General features: G+C 38.8%; 1 protein-coding gene across 3 annotated transcripts in view; it reads left to right on the forward strand.

The window, feature by feature from the left end:
- Positions 1 to 21,161, forward strand: part of ENTHD1 (ENTH domain containing 1) — a 99,429-nt gene that overhangs the window by 27,924 nt on the left and 50,344 nt on the right. For all 3 annotated transcript variants that reach the window (XM_004743300.3, XM_004743298.3, XM_004743299.3), the window contains exon 4: positions 12,704 to 12,822. In XM_004743300.3, coding sequence (XP_004743357.1) covers positions 12,704 to 12,822 — 119 coding nt within the window. The remainder of the gene's footprint in view (positions 1 to 12,703; positions 12,823 to 21,161) is intronic.

The following is a 21,161-nucleotide window of genomic DNA, read 5'->3' on the forward strand; positions in this document are numbered from 1 at the left end:
CTTGTAAAAACAATGCAGGCTCAAAAACACTAATGAATCAATATTTTTCAATGTCTTCACTCAGAAATAGCCATAACTCATGTCAGATGAGCATAAATTCTAGGCATCTTTCTGTACATATATACATACAGAAAATGGATAACTGGAGAGAACTTATTTTTATAAAAATGGCATTGTACTAGATGTATTTTTTTTTTTTTTTTACTAAAAGGTATTTTAGGTCTATTTCTAGTGATGAGACTTACGAGGGATTCCAAGAAACTCATTTATTGCATAGTAACCAAAGACTAAATGATGAACCATTGCAACATTTCTGGCCTCGTTGGGGGTATGGGAAATCTCCACAGATCTTGCCTTCCAAAAATTTCAATTAATTAATTAATTTAATTAAGTAAATAAGAACAGGACAGGTGAGCAAGAGTCAGAGTGACTTGGAGCTGGTGCCTGAAGGCCCTGCAGGTGTCTTTCAGGCTTGAATTGTTTAAGGGCATTTGTCAATAGTTAAGAAAATGGTTTGGGGCCTGACTTGAACATTGAAAGAAAAGCCTGGGTTTGTTGTGCTGAACCAGGTGGGACTGAGTGATTAAGGCAGTTTTCTCTGTAAGAATAAAGACCAGTTCACAAGTTAGGTCCATAGGATTCCCTCCAATTAAAATCAGGCAATGAGCTCACAATCTATATCACCAACCCAGGAAAAAATGAGTAGCCCCCCAAAGATTGTTGATAGTAGAGAGGCCAGATACATGACATAGAATAGCTACGCATTTAAATATCTAAATAAACAAAGGATTAATCATGGTATTGATATTGATATGGAGAGGTAATGCATGTGTCAGAGAGAGGTATATGGAAAATCTCTACTTCTCAATTTTGTTGTAAACCTAAGATTGCTCTGAAAAATAAAATCTTAAAAAGACATACATACAAGCAAAAGTGTCAAATTGGATTGATCCTTCTCTAAATTAATCCAGTTATTCAAATGTCAGTTATATATGCCATTGCCTGGCTCCTTGGGCAAAACCAAATTCTAAAAATTAAAACTATTTTACTTAAAAACAAACAAAAGACATCACGGGGAGCCTGGGTGGCTCAGTTGGTTAAACGGCTGCCTTTTACTCAGGTCACAATCCCAGGGTCCCGTGATCAAGCCCTACATTGGACTTCCCTGTTCAGCTTCTCCCTCTGTCGCTTCCCTGCTTGTGTTCTCTCTTGCAAATAAATAAATAAAATCTTTGGAAAAAAGATTATTAGGCATGCATATATTAACTTGAAAAATGGACACTTACAGAAATGAGAAAAACCATTGAAATAAAAAAACTTAATTTAGTGAACCAGAAGATCTGTCCAAAGGAAGAGGAAAACAGAAAAGCAGTGTTAAGACATAGAGGACACATCTGCAGGGGAATGGCTGTTACCCTGCCAGTGACCTCTCCTCTTCAGCTACTGTGGAGGCCAGATGACAATGATACAGCATTTTCAAAGTGCTCAGAGAAAATAACAGCCTGTGATTATGTACCCAGCAAAACTGTCATTCAGAGATAAGGGTGAAATAGTCACTTACAGATAATAAAAAACCCAAGAGCTTACCACCAGGAGACCTTCATTAAAGGATATACTTGAAAAAGAAGGAAAATTATTCCAGAAGAATGGTTGGAAATGCAAGAGGGAGTGACTAACAAGTAATAAACTTGTATGTAAAATGAACACTTTCTGTGTAAAGTAGTAATGTCTAACTTTTGGGTTTGAAAAACAGACAAAAATAGTGGGTAGCCGTGGTCTGTAGGTTGGAAGTGAGTCTACAGAATTCAGTGTTCTAAGATCCTTATATTTTTTGAGAGAGGGGTAAAGATATTGTTTGACCTTCAGCCTTTTTTTTTTTTTTAAGATTGTATTTATTTGTCAGAGACAGAGAGCACAAGCAGGAGCAATGGCAGGCAGAGGGAGAAGCAGTGTTCCCCCTGAGCAAGGAGCCACATGCAGGAGTTGATCCTAGGACCTTGGGATCGTGACTTGAGCCGAAGGCAGACTTTTAACCAACTGAGCCACCCAGATGTCCCAATCCTCGACTTGTTAAAGTAAATGTGCATGATAAACTTGAAAGGTTTAACACCAAAAGAAGAGAAATAGAGTGCATAAATTCCAAAGTAGTGAAAAAATAGAATGAGAAAATGAAAGTTTATAAAGAGGAAGAAGCAGTGCTCGCTTCGGCAGCACATATACTAAAATATAAAGAGGAAGAAGCAGAGGGGCACCTGGGTGACTCAGTCAGTTAAGCATCTGCCTTCATTAAGGTCATGATATCAGGGTCCTGGGATCGAGCCCTGCATTGGGCTCCCTCCTCTGCAGGGAGGTTGCTTCTCCCTCTCCCTCTGCCTGCCACTCCCCCTGCTTGTGTATGTGCACTCTCTCTCTCTCTTTCTCAGTCAAATAAATAAGACTTTTTTAAAAAAAGAGCAAGAAGCATAGATAAAATGGGATAGATGGAAATAAAAAAGGTAAAATGGCAGAAATAAGTCCAAATATATTAATAATCATAAATATCAGTGGATTAAACTCATCTTAAGGCAGAGATTATCAATTGAGGAAAAAGAAATCCAGATATATGCTGTGCACCTAAGTCCACATAAAGGTTAAAAGCAAATGGGTAGAAAAAGATAAACCAGACATATACTAAAGAAAACTGGTATAACTATATTGTATCAGATAAGGTAGAATTTAAAGCCAAAAGCATTATTAAGGACAACAATAACAGGCTTAAATCCCCAGGAAGATATAACACTTCTAAATGTGAGTATACAGAATAAAGTAACTTCAAAGTATATGGAGCAAAAAAATGGTAGAACTACAGGAAGAGATTGAAACATATCCCATTATAGTAATGACTTTAAAGTCTCTCTCTGATAAATCAAGTGAATAAAACATCTTTTTAAAATATGGATTTTATAATTGATATTATAAAGAAAGTCTTAACATTTCAAAGAATCTATGTTAGATCTCTTTTTCTAGAAAAAAATGCAATTCAGTTTGAATTTTTAAAATGTAAATTAAAGTTTTTCAGACACTTAAATGTGGAAGTATTCCTTTTAGAATCAGGTAGGAAAAAAATGTTCCCATTCTCCTTGCTTCAGCTTTGTACTATCCCTAGCCATCACAATAAAATAAGTAAGAGAAATTAAAAGTAAAAGTATAGAAATGGAGGCAAATGTATTTTCAGATAATAAGATCTTCCTATAGAAAATTTGAAAGGATCTACAGACATATTAGAAATAGAGTTTTAGCAATATGGCTGGCTATAAGCTCAAAATGTGTAAATCAAGTTATATTTTTATGTACCAGCACAAAACAGTAAACATTTTAAAAATACCATTTATAATAAAAAAAATCACTATCTACTTAGGGATAAATCTTTAAAAAAACTATACAGGACCCGTACACTGAAAATTATAATACTTAACTGAAATACATTAAAGATGACCTATATAAATAGAATGATATTCATGTTTGTTTATTGAAATATACAAAGATAAATACCAATTCTCTCCAAATTATACAAATTTAGTGGAGGTTTTCCCTCAGGCTTGGTACTATTGATATTTTAAGTCAGGTAATTTTTTGTTGTGGGGGCTGTGGAGGATACTTAGCTTTATCCCTGGCCTCTACCCACCAGATGCCATTAGTACAGCTCCCTACCTGTTGTAAGATCCCAAACTGTCTGCAGGTATTGTCAGACGTTTCCTGAGGGCCACAACTGCCCCCAGTTTGAGAACCACTGATCAGTGCAATTGCAATCAAAATCCAAAGAGGATCTTAATTTGGGCTGATTCCCAAATTTATCTGGAAGTATCTAAAGGTCAAGAATATCCAAAACATTCCTGAAGAAGGATAAGTTGGAGGGCTTGCCTTTCTGGGTGACAGGACTAAAGCAAGAGTCATCATGACAGTGTGGTATGGATGGAGGCATAGGCACGTGGGCCAGTGGAACAAACCTGTAGAGCCCAGCAAACAGACTGTGCAACTAGGTTATCTTAGTATATGACAGAAGCGGTGCTCCACACTGGTGGGGAGAGGATGAACTGCTTCATAAATAATGCTGGGGCACTTATTTATTCATATTAAAAAAAGCAAAATTGGGTCTCTACTTCATATGCAAAAAAACAAATTCTAGAGGAATTAAAGACTTAAAGGAGAAAAAAAAGATGTCAAAGTGTTTTGAAGAAAATAAAGGGGAATATCTTTTTTACATTGGGATAGGGAAGGATTTCTTAAACATAACTGAAAAAGTGCCAACTATTAAAAAAGCATTTGTAAGTTTTACTCTTGTGGTAGGGCAAATTCTGAGAATAAGCCCCAATGACCCTTGTCTGTATATGATCCCCTCCCCTTTGAGAGGTGGGCGTTACCTGTGGATGATTACCTCCCATGATTATGTTACTTGTATGTCAAAACAGCCATCAAAAAGAATGAAATCTTGCCATTTGCAATGACGTGGACGGAACTACAAGTATTTTGCTAAACAAAATGTCAGAGAAAGACAAATATCATGATTTCACTCATATGTGGAATTTAAGAAACAAAACAGATGAACATGGGGACGGAAAGGAATAATAAGATAAAACTAGAGAGGAAGACAAACGCAGGAGACTCTTACCTATAAGAAACTGAGGGTTGCTGGGGGGTTGTGGGGGGGAATGGAGTAATGGGGGATGGGCATTAAGGAGGACCCATGAAGAAATGAGCACTGGGTGTTATATGCAACTGATGAATTACTAAATTCTACCTCTGAAACTACTAGTACACTATATGTTAATTTATTCTAAATAAATAATAGAATAAAAATAATGGATATCCTTTGTTTACTGATGTAAAATGCCTACCATTTTGTAGTCATTTTCCATTAAACAAATTTTCTAATAAAGCCACTTAACATTCCAAAAAAGGGGAAGGGAATGTCCAGACCAGCTTAATCCAATCACACACCATTTAAAAGCAGAGTTTTCCCCAGGTGGCAGAAGAGGAAGTCACAGATTCCAGGTGTGAGAAGGATTTGATGCACCTTTACTGGGCTGAAAAGAGACTGGAGTGGTATCACTGGAGTGATTAAGGAACACAAGTGGCTTCTAGAAGCTGAGAATGATCCCTGGTTGCCAGCCAGCAATGAAATGGGGACCTCAGTCCTACAACCACAAGGAAACCAAATTCTGCCAACACCCTGAATGATCTTGGAAGTGGATTGCTCCTCAGAGTCTTCAGAGAAGAGTCCAGCTTGGCTAACACCTTGATTTTGGCCTCGTGAAACCCAAAGCAGAGCACCTGGCTAAGCCTGCCGGACAGCTGAGCTACAGAACCGCAGCATTGTTTTGGGCGTTGTTTTAAGCCGCTAAATTTATTGTAACTTTTGGCAGCAATAGAAAACTTCTAAAACTATATTAAATTCTCTTCATCAAAAAACACCCTATAAGAAGTGAAGAAGACGGTCCCAAACTAGGAGAAAAATTTCTAACATATGTAAGTGACAAAGGATTATCCAGAATATATAAAGAATTTCTGCACATCGGTGAGAAAAGGACAGCCCAACGGAAAAAAAATAGGAAGGAGCTATGGAAAGCATTTCCTAAAAAAAGAGGAGGAAACATGTAAGGCCAAGAAACATTGGAAAAAAAAAAAAGCTCAACCTTGTATTGTCATACAGTAGCAACAATTCTAAAATGAAATCTATGAAAATACACAATTTACAATAACTTCCCAAACCATCTAATGCCATATTGTGAGGAACGTCCTTCTGTTCCTTGAAGTACGTTCTCTTGTACATTTGGAGTCTATTTTTTGCATGCCGGCTTCCTCCCCCTCTCTCTCCGTCTCTTGCTCCCCCCTCCCTTCCTCCTCCTCTTTTCCTCTTTTCCTCTTTTCCCCCTGGAATGTGTTTGTGGAGTTGCCGGGTCTCCGGCAGCTCTGGCGAGGCAGTGTGTTTTGAAGGCAATGAAGAGTTAAGGGTTAAGCACTTGGGTCCTGGCACTTTACTGACCGGACTTGAATCCTGACGCAGTCTGTGTGGACTGTGTGCCCTCGGGCACGCAAGCTTTTGTAGCACAGTGTAAAATGAGGATAATATGGTTTCCATCCACAGAGTTGTCTTAAGGAAAAGAGGAGATAGAGGGACAGCACCATCATATTCAGCAGTTACAGGCTCAGACACACTGAGTGATTTCTTCACTCTTCCCACCATGTTTGAGACCAGTTTGTTTTCTCCACTGAGCTGTGGTGTTAGTGCTGTTTCTTATTTTATCCATTTTCTGCAGCAGTGAGGAAGGGAAGCCTTCATGAGGCCTTACATGATCTTATTTAGAACACCTGGGCTCTGCTCTGTCCTCTGAACATTTTGTGCAGGATCCTGCTCATCCTGTCTAGCTGGGAAATGTGTCCTGCTGCCCTGGGGTGGGGAGATGCTCCTGAACTTCAGATCATCCACGCAATTCAGTGTGAAACTGTAGCTTTCACTTCCATGAAAGTGTCGGCATCTGTATTTACTCACTCTGGCACACCTCTTTTTTTCCCCTTTACCAATTTCCACCTCTTCTCAGTCACAAGGAGTGAGAAAAGCATTGTCCGCTCAGTTCTCCTTGTTCTAGACATGTGGATAGTGACAAGAAATCTCAGAATCTTTTTTTTTTTTTTAAGGATTTTATTTATTCATTTGTCAGAGAAAAAGGAGAGCAGAGTGGTAGGCAGAAAGAGAATCAGGCTCCCTGCTGAGCAAGGGCCCCAAAGCAGAACTCTATCCAAGGACCCTGAGATCATGACCCGAGCCAAAGGCAGATGCTTAATGGACTGAGTCCCTGCCCCACGTGTCCCTGAGAAATCTCAGAATCTGATCAACTCATCACTATCACATTTGGGGGACAGGGAATGCTTGCTTTGGCCACCAGTCATTTTCCTTTTAAAAATTTTTGGTTGTATCTGTTTTCATGTTAGATTGCTATTGTACATTTTTAAAAAATTAGTTTTGACTTTTTTAAAACTTCTTAAGTTTTAGGATGGAAATGTGTGTTTTGAAGGCAGTAAAGATGGGGTGCCGTTTCAGTGTGCTGTCTTAACCTAGGAGCCAGCCCTGAACACTTAATCCTGCTCGCGCAGTGACTGTGTGCTCCTCCTCTCTGTGGCTGAGCTCTTAATGCGGTCTGGGCGTTTTCCCGTTCCCGGTTAGTCCTAAGAAAGAACTGCTGGCGGTGTCTCAAATTTTGTATGCTATTGTTAGCAAAACACAGAGATAAAATTGCCTTAATTCCCTTTTTAGGATCTCCTGCAACAAAAGTTTGTCTTTTCTCACCTTTTCTCATCTACCAATTTAAAATTTGATTTTTAAAATTGCTTAAACATCTCTGCTTTCCTATTCTTTGTGTTTTCATTGGGGTGGGGGGAAGCCTTTTCTCTGCTAATCTCAAAATTCGCCTTTCAAAAAAGATTTACAGTACTCACATTCTACCTCCAATCCCTCTGCAGCATTTCTCAGGGTCTGCAGGTGGGGTCTGCCGTGGACTTTGTGGTGCCCCCCAGACCCTGTCTCCCAGATCAAGGCACTCATTCCCTCTGCTGCTGGGAGGGTGGGCAGCTGAGGGGGTCTCAGCTCAGTTCTTCTCTAGGAATTCCTAACATTTGAAGGGAACCTCTTGGCTCAAGGTCACAGTCCCTTCCTGAGGGAAATGACATCCAGTGGTCCATGGTTGTGGCTGGGCTACTCCCTTGCTTCAAGGCAGGACCACAGTGAAGAGCCATCCCAGCTCCACAGCTTCTGGCAGATCGGTCCCGGCCTCTGCTGCAGCCACGTGACAGATGAGTTTCTCCCTTGGCCCGGTCCTGCCTTCCCCGCTCCTCACTGGTGCTGATACAGAAGGTGCTCACTCCCTAGTGTATCTCCCTCACACAAACTTGAGCTTTGGGATCTGCTTCCTGGGGAACCCAACCTACGACAATGGCTTTTCCTCGAGGTGTAAAACATTGGAGTATCATAATATGTGTGTGTCCACGAGGAAAGAGAATTATAAAGCAAATGGAGCAAAACGTTAACAATTGGTAAACCTAGATAAAGAGTATTTGGGAGTTCTGTGTAGTCTTCTAGCAGCAATATTTCCATAAGTTTGAAGTAATTACGAAATGAAAGTTTAAAAAATTAGAACAAACATCTATTACTTGAAGATGCTTAAGTGCAATTTGCTCCAAGACAGTGAAGTTGTTAAGGTTCCAAACTCATGATTCTGCAAAAGTTAGATATAAAGATAATCACAATGAGACTTCCCCATCTTATCAGTTCATCAGCCCACGGAGTATTTTCTTTGGTAGATGCGTTTTCTTTTTAAAGCTGATTTTGTTAAGTAAATGACTTACCTTACACCTGAAAGGATGCTGTCAATACATAGCAATGCTATTTATTAGATTAAATAATAAGTGGAGGAATTTGGGAATTTACATAATTTGTGCCACATTTTGGTTCCAAAGTGTGCTCTTGCCTTGTTAATGTCTGATGATTTGAATGTCAGTTTGCTATCTCATCTAAGAAGTATCTCAGGGCTGCCAGTTCTGCTCTGCGGTATTATCTGAGTTGCACAGGCTCACTGAAATCTACAGGCTCTCTCTCAATGGTTTCCTCCCGGCACCTCCAGCTTTGGTATCTAACCTCTCATCTTCGAATGACCCGAAAGCATCACTGCCTCAGCACCTTCACTTTTCCCTCTGGGGTTTCATATTTGCACACGAGTCCCCCTGACTTGTGACTTCACCGTCTCAACTGGTAAACAGCTTACGATACCAAAGGGCCTTCATTTCCACTAAGAAACTAAACTTGTGCTCTCAGCTTGCACTTGCTTGTGAAAATCCAGAAATAAATCTGGTGTAATCACCTAATTTAATTAAGCACACCTCACTTCCAGTGCTGTGCTGGTACTAAAAAAAAAAGTCTCAATGAATTTCCATAAACTCACTATGTTCTAACTGCCTTCTTTCTTGCCCTAGAAGATTATTTAATATAGGTTTAGAATATTTTAGTTGTTTAGCCTAAAATGTGTCTCTAAATATTCAAGATATTTTTTTCGTTCACAGTTCTTGCTGTCCTTCAGTTTTCTTCACACTTTAATTCAAAGTTAACTTCCTGCAATTGTTATTAATCTACCTTTGTGATGTCCAAACCTAAGTCCGTTTCACTTGAAGGATAATTTTGTTGCTGAATATTCAAAGAGTGATCATAAAGGTAGTTCCTGATGAATCACATGAAAGTACAGAGATGATCTAAGCCTCAAACCCCTACTGTTTGCCAGTAATCATTATAAAATCTCTGGGCCCCCAAATAAGCTCATTTTAATTATTCATTTTCATGTGACATTAGGAGAGGATGAAAAGTTAGAGTCATAATTGCAAATTTCTTATTCTTTCTTCGGTGTCTTTGGCATATATCATACTCCTTTTGCCCACGTAGCTCCTTCTACTTGGGATAATTTCTCATTCTACACTGATCAGGATCCTAGTCATCCTTCAAAGCCTTGTTCAAATTCTACTTCCTATATGAGGCACTTTCTGGTTAGTGCACACTGGGTTTTTTTTTCCTCCTTAGAATGCTTATTCTCAAAGTTCGTTAATTTAAGAAAGTTCGGCACGGTCTTATTTTCCTCTAATTGTTTCCCATTAAGTCTGTGTGTCAGTCTTACCTCCTGAGTCCGGCTATAAACTTTCTGAAGGCGAGAACCACTGTGTCTTAGACTGTTGGTTTTCAAGCTATTTTTCTTGCATAGCCCCTAAAGTGATTTTGAAAAATTAAATACCTCCTGCATTTTTTTTTAGGTTGCCATGTGAAATTGTATCACAAGTCACTGCAAAGGACACAATTCAAAATACTGACATTAAGGACAAAAGAAAACAAAATGAAACGGTTCTACGAGACTTTTAATAGTATCTAAAGGAACCTAAACACTGCGTAACTGCTACCTGCAGCCATTCATTTGAAAAAACACAGTCTTTAACTGTTGGAAGCTTTACATCACGTAATTTCTTTTTCTCCTTGAATTCATATTTCTCCTCTACATCCCTCGTAGGATTTCATCCTAATAGAAAGTATTTTGATGCCTGGAAGTCCTCTTTACATCAAACATGTATATAAATTGAAATTACATTTTCTAGGTCCAGAGGCTTTTAAGTGGTAAAATATTCTTTCTAGATTGATTTATCATTACAATTATTTTTAGCACACAATTGATCAAAACCAAAACCATGTAAGTATATTATAATTTTTATAAATACTCAAAAAGAATACCATTTTATTGGAAATGCATGTTTCTATGAGATACATGGAGCTGCTTATTGACCCACCTATGAATATTACTTACTGCTGGAAGTAAGCAGGGTTCAGCATAAATTCTGTTTCTTTTTTACATTTTTATGGATGGAAATGCTAAGAAGACTTTTTCACATAAAATTGTAGGTGGGAATAGAAGGTGTTTTATTATAGCAATGTCAGTCAATTCGATGAATTCCTTTTAAGTAATATTCCAGAATTATATAGTAATTTATTATAAAAATGGTTTTCATCTCTTGTCAGCTGTTGACTTGATTAGGTCTGTCTTCAGTGTTGTTGAAAGCAAAGAAACGGAAACAACCCTCATAGAAAAAGATTTGTTAAACAGTCATTAGGAGTAATGGACTTTCTCAGTTTTGGGGAATAATATCAAAAAAACCTTTACTAAAATTTATCAGATTATTAATTATTGCCAGTTACACTTTAACACAATATACTCACAAAGTGTGAAAAAGAAAAACATTCATCGTGGAATGCGTGTTAGTATAGCAATTTTTGAGATTATTTCATATGCTTTAAATATGTCTCAGCAGTTCTTCAGAACTACAGATCTCGTTCATTCCGCTTTTGGAAAACATTGACCATATTTACCTAGTTGGCAAAGCCAGCCTTTATTGTCAAAATAGTCTGCTAGATCAGATTTCAACTTTCTTTCAGAAAACATCTTACTTCATTCAAATAAACATCACTGTGATTGCACTCACATTCTTGAATTCTTCTCCTAGGGGAGATGGCTAAGATGTGGAGCCTTGTTGTAAGTCTGTCGCTTTGATGAAAGAAGTTGCCCCGTCTCCCGGGCTTGTGCTTTCCTTTTGTCCTCCTCAGAAGTGATGCATTTTTGGACAACAGCTGAGGGATGAAAAGCACAGGACATTAAATGAAGTTTGTCAACTGTCCCGCTCTTCCATACTATAATAGGTCTGAAAACCAAACACTCCAGTATGGACCAAAATACTGTGCTATTTATGTCCTGCTTTGCCATTAAGAGAAATATGTGTAAAGTAGGACAAATTTTGGAGCTTTACTTTGGGTTTTTCCTGCCTTGGTTGAAGGAGGCTTCCCTACCCCAGTCTTTTCTACTGTTGTACTGTTCTACTGTTGTTTGTTTCGACGGCTCTAAGAGTGGTAGCCTAAAGGACGATGCATCGTAAGAAGATGGGGAGAGGGTGGGTCTGTCTGTGTAAAGTGAAAGGAAACCGACTATGAAAGCGGAAGAGGGAAGAACTGACCTGATGCTTCCACACAGTCCCGTTCTTAGGCAGGTCAGTTTTTGGAAAGAGTATATATAAAAGTGGTAGGTCTGGACATTGAGTTCTTTAAAACTGTGTATGCCCACCTGGCCTTTGGGGAGTCTTTAAGTACCCCAGTGGTATGCAAATACCGGTTTGAAGATCGCTTCCTTACACTTATTGTACCCAGTAGCATGCTGAGAGAGAGTTGGCGGTAATTCGTTTACGCAGTAATTCAGATAGAAAGAAAGGAGGGAGGGGCGACTGGGTGGCTCAGTGGGTTAAAGCCTCTGCTTTCGGCTTGGGTCATGATCCCAGGGTCCTGGGATGGAGCCCCGCATTGGGCTCTCTGCGGGGAACCTGCTTCTTCCTCTCTCTCTGTCTGCCTCTCTGCCTACTTGTGATCTCTGTCAAATAAATAAATAAAAAGAAAGAAAGAAAGGAGGGGTGCCTGGGTGGCTCAGTCGGGTAAGCATCTGACTTGGTCTTGGCTCAGGTCATGATCTCAGGGTCCCGAGAATCTGTGACAGACTCCATGTTGGGTGCAGAGGCCGCTTGGGATTCTCTCTCTCCCTACACCTTTGCCCCTCCCCACCCAGGAAAAGAAAAGGTAGAAAGGAAAACAGCAACTACAAAACCATTAAATTCAGTTAAAACATACAAGGAGAAATCTCCTATTTCACTGGCATAGCATGTTTAGAAATTTTTTAAATTTTGTTTAAAAGTGCTTTCTCATCATACAGCCTACACCTCATATATGTGAACACTTGACATTCACACTGCAATTAAATATTAATTGGGATAATTCTAGTTGTCATTCCTGCTTTTGCTAAGGATAATTTTCATACAATAATTTTCTATACTGTATTGTGCCTTATTTAAAAAAAGATATTTCAAATAATAAAGCATACAATAAAAGTGTTGATAGGTACAAAGGCTAGAATCAAAGTTATATTTTTAAATTGGCCTAAATTTGTCAATTATTATGAAGGGATAAATTGAAATGACCGTCGGCCCAGGAGGTACCTGTTGCAGACAAAATGGGTCTTCAGAAGTAATCAGCTTAAAAATTGGGAGCTAACATAAAAACGTTACTATTTTTTGCCAAAGTGAAATCTTAGCTTTATGTTGTTGACAGAAAACACTTCCAAGGCAGGAGCGAAACAAGAGCAGTGCCAAGACACTCAGTTGCCTAGTGGAACCGTGTTGTCCCAGGGAACACTACCGGTCAAGACTAATGCTTGGAAATCCACAGAGGTAAGTCACGTGCAGCCGTTTCCTGTTGCTGCTCTAACAAATCACCGCCAACCCAGTGCCTTAAATCAGCACAAATGGGTTATTTTACAGTTCTGTAGGTTAGAAGTCTGACACGGGTCTCACTGGGCTCACATCCAGGCGTCTGCAGGCCGCATTCCTCTCTGGAGGCCCAAGGGGAGAATTTGTCTCCTTGTCCTTTCCAGCTGCAGCTACATGTGTTCTGAGAGAATTGGTGCTTGTCTTTGAACTTCATTTTTGTTGGCTTTTTTTTTTTTTTTTTGCTATACACAGTTTTAAATAAGAATAAGTTTAGATTATCGAAGTTTCCTTTTATAGCTGATCTTTTAAAAACATCTTATTTGAGAAATTCTTTTTATGCCAATATAATAAAGATCTCTGACTTTTTCTTCTAAATGGACTCCTTGTACCCTCTAGAATTTTATTATATAGTGTAAGATGGGTTTTGTTGTCTTTGCACCCCTGTAGATAAATAATATTTTGGTTGTTGGACAGTCCATCTTTCTCTCCTCATCTAAAAAAAACCTTTTTTTGTGAAATAAAATTATAGACTTGGAGGCAGCTGCAGCTATAGGTACAGAGTCCCAAGTACCCCGCACCCAGCATCTCTTCCCCCCACCCCCCCCACTGGCATCGTCTGTGACTGTGGTACGAGTCACGGTATTGAAACAGAGATGGCCGTCGCTGTGTTACTGCTGACTGACTGCAGGCCTTACTCAGTTTCCAAATTTTCAATTCAGTATTCAGTTTTTTAACCTGTATTTATGTATGTGTGTTGGGGGCCGGCAGTTTCCTAAGCAATTTTATTCAAAGTATAGATTCATGTTATCAGCACCAAAATCAAGATCCAGAAGTGTTATGTCCACACAAAAGCGGTCTGTCCTGCTGCCCACCCCGTCTCCTCCCCACCCCTTAACCACCTCATGCCCTGATAGCCCTAATCTCTTCTCCATCTCTATAGTTTCATTATTTCTAGAATGTTATGTAAATGGACCCCGACAATATACAACATTTTGAGAGTTTTTTATTCCCCCACTCAATATAATACTCTTGAGATCCATTCAGGCTGTGACGTTTTCATATCTCTAGGATAAATGCCTAAGGATGTGATTGCTGAGGGGTGTGGTAAGTGCATACTAAATTTGGTTAAAAAAAAAAAAAGGTCCAACTGTTTTCTAGAGCAGCTATAACATTTTGCATTCCCACCAGCAGTGTATGAGAGCTCCAGTTTCCCTGCGTCCTCACCAACTTTTGCCATTACCGTTTTTATTTTAGATATTTGAATAGGTCTGTGATGATACCTCATTGTGGTTTTAATTTGTGTTTCCCAAATAGCTAATGATGTCGAGCATTTTTTTCATGTGCTCCTTTGTACCATCATAACTTCTCTTTGGTGAAATGTATGTTCAGATCTTTTGCCCATTTTCTTTCTTTTTTTTTTTTTTTAAGATTTTAGTTATTTATCTGACAGAGAGAGACCACAAGTAGGCAGAGAGGCAGGCAGAGAGAGAGAGGGAAGCAGGCTCCCCGCCGAGCAGAGAGCCCAATGCGGGACTCAATCCCAGGACCCTGAGATCATGACCCGAGCCGAAGGCAATGGCTTAACCCACTGAGCCACCCAGGTGCCCCTTTTGCCCATTTTCTAATTGAACTGTTTGTTTATCACCATTGAGTTTTGAGAGTTCCTCGCATGTTCTGAATACCATCATGTTTCTGTTCGTGCTCTTATCCATGAAGATGTCTGTCTTGTTTCTGAGCATGACCTGTGTCTTTAATTTTAACATTCGTATTTTCTCTGCCATTGCTGTGTGTTTGGGGAAGGTTGGTATCCCCAAAGTGTGAACTTAGAAAACCATCTTGACTGGCAATCTGTTCAACTCAAGATTATTTGCAATGATCTCATTCGCTCATTTGTTTTTCTGTTTTGTGTATGTTTCTCCTTCTAAGGCAAGCTCCTTGAGAGTAGAAACCATTTTAGTCTTACTCGTTACTGAATCTTTATTTGCCAAATATTTGTTAATGAAGAAATGACTGAATAGTAGATATGACTGAATAGTAGATGCTCCATATTAACTTCCCTCTTTCCCTTTCTTGTAAAAGAGACGTATTTGGTCTTCCGCCTGGCCTGCCACTGTTCCAGTGAGAGTGGCTGGAATTATTTATTCACCATCTGTTCCCAACCCTTTCCCGAACTCAGGTATTAGATTTACCTGATTTTCTAGCAGCTCAGAAAAGTACATAAAATTAAAATTTCACTGTTCCTTAATTGCACTGTAGCCCACAGACTGAAAATCTGTAGATTATGACGTGGGAAGCAAAGGCAGAAGAAAAGTTGTCAAATTTCCTTATTACTTATAGTCCATTGATAAGTCCTTGAAACAGGCAGAGTGACATTCCTCTAGGGACTCAGCTGCCTAAATGTTAATACTTTGCCAAGGGCAAAAGGTAATCTTAACCCAACCTCCAGGACCCTGTAAGTCTACTTTAACATAAAAAGATGCCTTTGGAAACTTCCTTTGTCTCTACCCTCCCACTCCTGCCCCCCCGCCCCCGCCGCCATACATGTTGGCAATCATCTTCCAAGCATATGACCCACTGATATACATCTGAAGGGTCTCATGACTGAGAGCTTACTAAACAATAATAAATGACTTTTCCCAACAATAGTTAACCCCCTCAGGATCCTGAAAACCTTCCTTCCTAAATACCTGGGAGGCTTACACCATCCCTAACCCCCTCCCAACTTGAAAGTATATAATCGGCCGCTCCTCAAGACCCCAGTGCAGCTCTTTCTGCCCACAGGTCCTGTCCCCATGCTTTAATAAAACCACCTTTTTACACCAAAGACGTCTCAAGATTTCTTTCTTAGCTGTTGGCTTCAAACCCTAAAGTCTTTCCTATATCAGATTATTTTTTAAAAATTGACTCTAAGTAAAATTGATTCTTAAATTTGAGACCAGTTTTATTTGCTGCTGCTGGCTTTTAAGGGAGAAAATAGACTTGAATAATCTTACATGCTTTGGACTCTAACAAAGGCATAAAATAGCACCTGGCTTTTTTGTATCAGTCTTCCACTTCTCATTATTACTGTTTTCTCTTACTTGAGAGGAACCACTATAACTGATTTACATCATTCAGCATCTTCCATCAGTTAGCATGAAATGGTGCCCTTCTCTCAAAAGAAGTTTAAAGCTGGATTTTCCTTTTTCAATTCATTAGCACTATATCGTGACACGATTCCATCATTCTATTGACAAGCATCTCCTCTTCTTACCATCAGGAACATTTGATGCAACCCAGTATGTCCTCTTCAGAAATCTCCTTTTGTGGCAGAAGACAACACCTACCAGGCTGAACAGTAAAATCCAATTGTTGTTGCCAAATGTACTACATCTACATTAAAACTCTCATGTTCTTAATAAGAATGAAATAGAAATGATACTGTTGATTGCTTAGGCAGATGAGGGTGCTTAAAAATATCTTTTAAAAACTTTAAATAGAAACCTCTTTATTCTCTTTCTACAAATGAAAGAATGATCTAAAAGCAGTAAATAAAATTCTTAACAGAATAGGGCTTTCAAAAGCAGAACAGCGCTCGCCTGTGATACTTTCAAAACTAAGAAAAGCCTGCGAATGTATGACACTTAGACAAGGATATGTTTTCTCTCTGTGTACTGTCCAGAATTTTTATTATTAAATTTGCTAATTAGTAAGGTTATATGTAGCTTTTCGCCACCTTGAAAGACCTTCCTCTTTTCCTGTTTGAGGAGATTCAATAATAAGGGTTATGGTTTTTTTTTTTTTTTGTCACAGTTGTTTCTATAGCAACAGATAGGGATGCTACGAATTGGTTCACACAAAATTAAAGCTGACCAAAGCCTTCAGTCTAGTTGTGAGTTGCTAAATTGCTAGTGATGGAAGATAAATGTTTATTTCCTACTGTCTCTGTTTATTATTTTGCTAAATGAAGAGTAAACAGTTTTTATCCTCGGGTTTATTAGCATATCATTCATTATGTTTGCAAAAATTTGAACTCATCATAGCTCTTAGGGAAGTGGAAATTACACCCATTCTAATCATGCTAACCCAGCATCCCTTTACTTCTTTTCTGCGTCATTACCTCATGCTTAAAAGTCCTTTTTTATTTTCATGTTTGTATTTTTATTCTTTTTGAGTTGGAAGATAATTATGGGGAAAAGTTCAAACGATATGAAATGGTAATGAGTGAAAGTTTCTTCTTAATTCCGTGTGCACCTTCTATTCCCTTCTTCAGAGGCATCCATTACTAACTAGGTTCTTCGAGATTTGGGAGGGAAATTTTCTGTGTCCGTGCATTTCTTTAACCTAAAGGGATCCGTTCAGTATGTACTGCTCCGGAGTGTGCTGTGAACTAAGCGATACATCTTGGACATCTTTTTAAGTAATCAGTGTAATCATTGAATATATATCGTCCCAAATTTTTTTTGCTAAACTATAGATTATGAATTCCTTTCTCTATCAGTCTGTATAACTGCTGTATTCTTGATGCATAAATGAATCTTCATTTATTTCATCACCCCCTGAATATTTTTATGTTTTTGTCTATTGAAAGCAATGTTGTAATAATGGCTCTTATATACATTGATTTTGATGTTGTCCTAAAAGTGGAGTTATTAAAAGGTTACATTTATTTTTCATTTTGAAGAGTCCTCCTAAACTGCCCTCCCCAGAGTTGCACAATTTATATCCACCAAAAGCATATCCCTTCATCTTCGCAAATAACGAAGTATTACCATCTTGTACATTTTTGTCAGTCTGAGAGGTGGGAAAAGTTTGTTTTACTTTGTCCCACAATAATTATAGGTAAGATTAGAATAAATTTTGATGTTTTTATTGGGAATTTGTGTTTCTTTTTTATTATGAACTCTATTCATATCCTTTGCTCATTTTTTTCTGGTTTCTCTTTTTCTTAACAGATTCTTTTTCTCTTTTTAAAAGATTGTATTTACTTATGTGACAGAGAGACACAGTGAGAGAGGGAACACAAGCAGGGGGAGTGGGAGAGGGAGAAGCAGGCATCCCACCAAGCACGGAGCCTGATGTGGGGCTCGATCCCAGGACGCAGAACCCCAGGACCAGAGCTGAAGGCAGAGGCTTATTGACTGAGCCACCCGGACGCCCCTTTCTTACCAGTTTCTAAGAGCTATTTGGCTATTAAGTGATTAGCCCATTGTCTGCTTCTTTATCTGTCTATTCATTTTCAATTTTACATTTGATTTTTTACTTTATGGCTTTTTTTTTTTTTTTTTTTTTTGGCCTTTGTGAAAGGAGAGCACACTGCTCTTCCTTTGTTTCTTTTTTCCTCTCACACTGTGGTCACACTTCACTTCTGACAGCAGAGATGTGGGCTTTCCACACACCAAGCTATTCTCTGCTACACCAGCTGGGTGTCCTGCCATTTAACTCATTTCTGACACTGTCTACCTGAAGATAGCATCAGATTTCACAGGCTGCTTGCACAGTCCCCAAAGCTCCCTTTCCCCCACGTCCCATTTCAGACGCCTATTGCAAGCCCAGAGTTGTCTCCTGCACTTCGAACCCACCACTAGAAATTGGGATTCCCATCACCCCTTCCTTGGGTTTGATTACTTGCTAGAACAGCTCACAGAACTCATAAAAATTTTTACTTACAGTTGTGGTTTATTATATAATAAAGGATATGAGAAAGGATGCAGATGAATTGTCAGATGAAGAAATGCATAGGGTAAGGCCCAGAAGTTTCCCAAGTGCAAGAGTTGCTGTCCCCATGGAATTGGTCTATGTCACCCTCCTGGCATGTACATATATTCACCAACCCAAAAGCACCTTGAACGCCAAATATTTGGAGTTTTCATGGCGGCTTCATCACACAGGCGTGATTGATCCTTTACTCCATCTCCAGTATCTCTCCCCTTCCGGGAGGATGGGATGTAGGACAAAGTTCCAGGCTTCTAATCATGGCTTGGTCTTTCCGATGACCGGTCCCCATCCTGAAGCTGTCTAGGAGCCCATCAAGAGTGACTTCATAGGGGGGCCTGGGTGGCTCAGTGGGTTAAAGCCTCTGCCTTCAGCTCGGGTCACGATCCCAGGGTCCTGGGATCGAGCCCCACATCAGGCTCTCTACTCAGCAGGGAGCCTGCCCTCCCACAACCTGCCTCTCTGCCTACTTGTGATCTCTGTCTGTCAAATAAATAAATAAAATCTTAAAAAAAAAAAAAGAAAAGAAAAGAAAGAAAAAGAATCACTTCATAGAACAAAAGACGCTCTGATTTCCCTGAAAATTCCAATGGATTTAGGAGCTCTGTGTCAGGAATGGGGATCAAAGACCAAATATTAAAACAAAAGATACTCCTAGTGCTCTTACGGAGCTCTGTGCCAGGAACCGTAAATAAAACCTAAATATATTTTTATTATAAATCACACTAGCACAGCCTTAAAGCAGTCTTCAATTTTTATTAAAAGGTAATCAAATTTTCCTTTCCATTATTATGGCTTCTAGATTTTAAGTCATTGTTAGAAAGACCTTCTATAGTCTAAGATTTTATTAAATATCACCCTGGCTTTTACTGATTTTTTTTTAGAAGATTTATTTATTTATTTAAGAGAGAGTCGGGAGAGAGGCACAGAGAGAGGGTGAGAGAGATTCAAGCAGGCTCGTGCTCAGCTCAGTCTCATGACCCCAAGGTCAGAACCTGAGCCCAAACCAAGAGTTAGGTACTCAACACCAAGAGTCAGATGCTTAACCAACTGTGCCACCCAGGCACCCACCCCATCCTGGTTTTTTATCTAACAAGATAATTTTTTAGGTCAATTTTAGACTCACAGCAGAAGTGAATGGAAAGCAAGAAGCTGTCCCATATACCCCATGTGTACCCCCACCTGCCTCTGCCCCATATGACCTCTCGCACTATTAACAGCCACACCAGAGTGGTCATTTGTTATAATCAATGAACCTAAATCAGTGCTCGTTACCATCCAAAGACCATAGTTCACACTAGGGTTCACTCTTGGTGTTGTGTGTTCTCTGGCTTTTGACAAATGTGTAATGTCCTATATCTACCATTATAGTATCACGGAGAATAGTTTCATTGTACTAAAAATCCTCTGCACTCCCATCTGTTCATTCCTCTGCCTGCTAACCCCTGGCAACCACTGCTCCTTTTACTATCTCCTTAGTCTCGCCTTTTCCAAAGTCATATGGTTGGAATCATACAGTATGTAGCCTTTTCAAACTACTACTTTTATTTAGTAACGTACATTTAAGATTCCTCTATGTCTCTTCATGGCTTGACTGCTCATTTCTGTTTAAAACTGAATAATATGCCATGGTCTGGATATAAAGATTATTAACCCATTCACCTCTTGAAAGACATCTTGATTGCTTACAACTTTTGGCAATTATGAATAAAGCTACTGTGAACAATTGTGTGTAGGTTTTGTGTATAGGTTTTGCGTAAGTTTTTAACTCCTCTGTGTAAATACCGAGGGGTGCAATTGCTAGGTTGTGTGATAAGCGAGTGTTTAGTTTTGTAAAGAACGGGTCCTACTTCTTTTATGCTTTAATTTTAAAAATCTATTTAAATGTTATCCATCAAAAATTTATTTGTTGAATGGGGAGTGGTAAAGATTCATCTTTCAGACTATATCTTTATAAATGATAATCAGTTGTCTCAGTGTCACTTACTGAACAATCCATGTTTTCCCCATTGACTTGAATTGTGGTTTCTATTACATAATAAATTCCCATTTATGTTTAGGTCCATTCTTGGATTTTTCCATTTCTTTATATTAAAGATGTACCATTTAAAAGATCAGCTATAACATTAAAAATAAAGAAGAGGTTACTCATAAAGGGAAAGGGGAATAAGGTGGAGAGGATAAATAGAAGCTAGGATCCTTTGATTATACAGTGGTTTCAGATTTGTTATTGAAATCCTGGAAATATTTTTACATAATTATAAAACAATATTATACTAAAGAAAGTAATCCTTTAAAATGTAAAATGAAATTAAGCAAATGTTCATTGCATTCAGTTGGTGTTTTTATTCTACGATGTTGGTGTTTTTGACCCAAGATTATTGTGAGTATAATGTGGAATGAATCAAATGAATATCATCTTTGTATCATCTTTGGTGCCCTTGAGAACTGGGATTCTTGGCATGAGGGAAAGGAGATAATGAATTTAAGATAGAAGAGACTGTCATGACCTCACAGACCTGAATTGGATTGAAGGTATATCAGTATAAACTCATGAGGATCTTACCTGAAATCTTTTGGAAAATGAACTCCTAAATTTTTCATCG

Source organism: Mustela putorius, unplaced genomic scaffold (genome assembly GCF_011764305.1).
Source record: "Mustela putorius furo isolate JIRA1106 unplaced genomic scaffold, ASM1176430v1.1 tig00000738_pilon_pilon_pilon, whole genome shotgun sequence".
NCBI classification, from domain to species: domain Eukaryota; kingdom Metazoa; phylum Chordata; class Mammalia; order Carnivora; family Mustelidae; genus Mustela; species Mustela putorius.